Below are 2243 nucleotides of genomic sequence, written 5' to 3'. Positions count from 1 at the left end.
TCAATCATTTGTGTGCCATGTCATATTAATGGATGTATTGTCAGCGACAAATAACAAATGACCATTGCTTCCACACTATACCAATCAAATATATCACAATACTTAAAAACGGAATCTCTGAAGGATTATCCGCCACAGAAACAAATTGATTGATAGGAAGGATCGACCGTCCAATTTTAAGTTCCACTAAAATAGCTAACTAAGTTTCTCTACCGAGAAAGGATATATTGCTCACCTAAATTAGTTGGCTAGTACAGTTGTCGTTAAACTATTTAGGTGAGAATTACAGGAAGGCCCTCACAAGGAGTCGAAAGGCATGAATATGAATGGCCTACACGCAGTGATGGTGCCTTTCCCTGCGCAAGGCAGTATCAATCCTCTCATTAATTTGGCCCACCTGCTCTCTTCACGAGGGGTTTTCATCACCTTCGTCAACACGGAGTGGAGTCAGTGCTGCATGCCCAAAGCAGCTCATAAAGATGATGATGATCAACTCTCCATCTCCACATTTAAGTTTCTGACCATTCCAGATGGGTTGCCGCCACATCATGGTCGCCTGGCCAATCTTGCCGAATACGTATTGGCAATACAAAAGCTTGGCCCAGTGTTGGAGCATCATTTGCGGTGCGGCTTAGCGGAGGGAACTCCTCCCATCACCTGCATTATAGCAGAAAATTCCATGTCTTGCACTCACCAAGTGGCCTACAAACTGGGAGTGCCCCGAGTCATCTTCTGGACAGTGTGCGCCGCCTCCTCTATTGCTCAGTGCAACTCCAACCTTCTCCTCTCCCGCGGACATATTCCTGTCAAAGGTACGAAATCTACACCAATGATTCTCAATTCTATTTTGACTCAAAAAATGTTTGTAATAACTGAAAGATTATAATTGCAGTGGAGGAATCGAAGAGGCCAGACAAAGTGATAACTTGTTTGCCTGGTAATCTTCCGCCTTTATTGCCGACCGATCTGCTTTCCTTCTATCGCATTGCTGACACATCGGACATATTGTTCCAGCACTGTCTCTACGAGTCCCAATATCAAAGTAAGGCAGACTATGTGCTGGTCAATACGTTCGATGAACTGGAAACCCCTGAGATGGTAAGCGCACTGTCCTGTAATGGCTGCCCTGCTTTGGCAGTAGGGCCTGTATTTCTTCCCAATTTTTTAAAAGGGACGGATTTAAACGGGAGCGCGAGTCTGTTCGAGCAGGACGACAGCTGTCTTAAATGGCTTGATGCCCATCAGCCAGCTTCTGTGATATACGTTTCGTTCGGCAGCATCGCCGTCAAATCAAACGAGCAGCTGGAGGAACTGGCAATTGGGTTGGAGAAAAGCCAACACCCCTTTCTGTGGGTTCTGCGAATGGATATTGCGGGAGGTATGCCTCCAACTCTGCCGGAAGGTTTTGAAGAGAGGACGAAACATCGGGGACTGATTGTAAAATGGGCGCCTCAGGTGAAGGTTCTGTCCCACCCTGCTGTAGGAGGGTTTCTTACGCACTGCGGGTGGAACTCCTGTTTGGAGAGCATGAGCTTCGGAATTCCAATGCTTGGATGGCCGTATTTCTGTGATCAGTTTCTGGACTGCCGCTTCTGCAAAGATGTGTGGAAAATTGGCATTGACTTGGAGGGCGTGGATGTTGATGAAAATCTTGTGGTTAAGAGGGAGGAGATAGAGAAAGGCGTGAGAAGATTGATGGAAGCGGATGAGCTGAGAAAAAGGGGCATGGGGTTGAGGGAGGCTGCATTGAAAGCGGTTGCGCAAGGAGGTTCTTCTTCGCTCAACTTGAACCGATTTCTTCATGACATTACAAAACTTTCCAAATCGGCTTTTGTTAAAACGGCGTAGCTATCAAAGCATTCGTCACTCATGCATCTCAGTATTCAGACAATTTCTTCAATGTTCTGTATTGATCTAGTAGTAGATCATTACTACATCCTTTCTAAATAACAGATATGAATTTCTTCCACCTGAATTGTTCAGTTCTGTTTGAATGGTTGGTAGTTTAAGTCGTCTATCACACTATTAAAAGTTCTCTTCGTTGTGACTGTTGGGTATTCAAAGACTGTTGGGTATTCAAACCCAACGGTCTTCCTTTTATTATTCATTTTTGAGCCGATAGGCTCTTAGTATGGGCTTTCTTGTCCAGAAGATTGTCAACCATCTTGTAATAATTTTCCCGGTCATTATTTTTCGTTCACTTGATTTAACCTGTTTTATTATTCATTACCTGACAGCCTTTT

The 2243-nt window shown here is 44.5% G+C and overlaps 1 protein-coding gene across 1 annotated transcript; it reads left to right on the top strand.

The window, feature by feature from the left end:
• The first annotated feature begins 224 nt into the window (after positions 1-224).
• LOC131071948 (linamarin synthase 2) lies at positions 225-1969 on the top strand. Its single transcript, XM_058007921.2, has 2 exons — positions 225-812; positions 893-1969. The coding sequence occupies exons 1-2, from the start codon at positions 317-319 to the stop codon at positions 1846-1848; spliced, it is 1452 nt and encodes a 483-aa protein (XP_057863904.1). The 5' UTR covers positions 225-316; the 3' UTR covers positions 1849-1969.
• The last annotated feature ends 274 nt before the right edge of the window (positions 1970-2243 follow it).

Source organism: Cryptomeria japonica, chromosome 1 (genome assembly GCF_030272615.1).
Source record: "Cryptomeria japonica chromosome 1, Sugi_1.0, whole genome shotgun sequence".
In the NCBI taxonomy this organism is placed as follows: Eukaryota; Viridiplantae; Streptophyta; class Pinopsida; order Cupressales; family Cupressaceae; genus Cryptomeria; species Cryptomeria japonica.
Note: the sequence above shows the minus strand (reverse complement) of the source record. Positions and strands in the feature narration are given on the sequence as shown.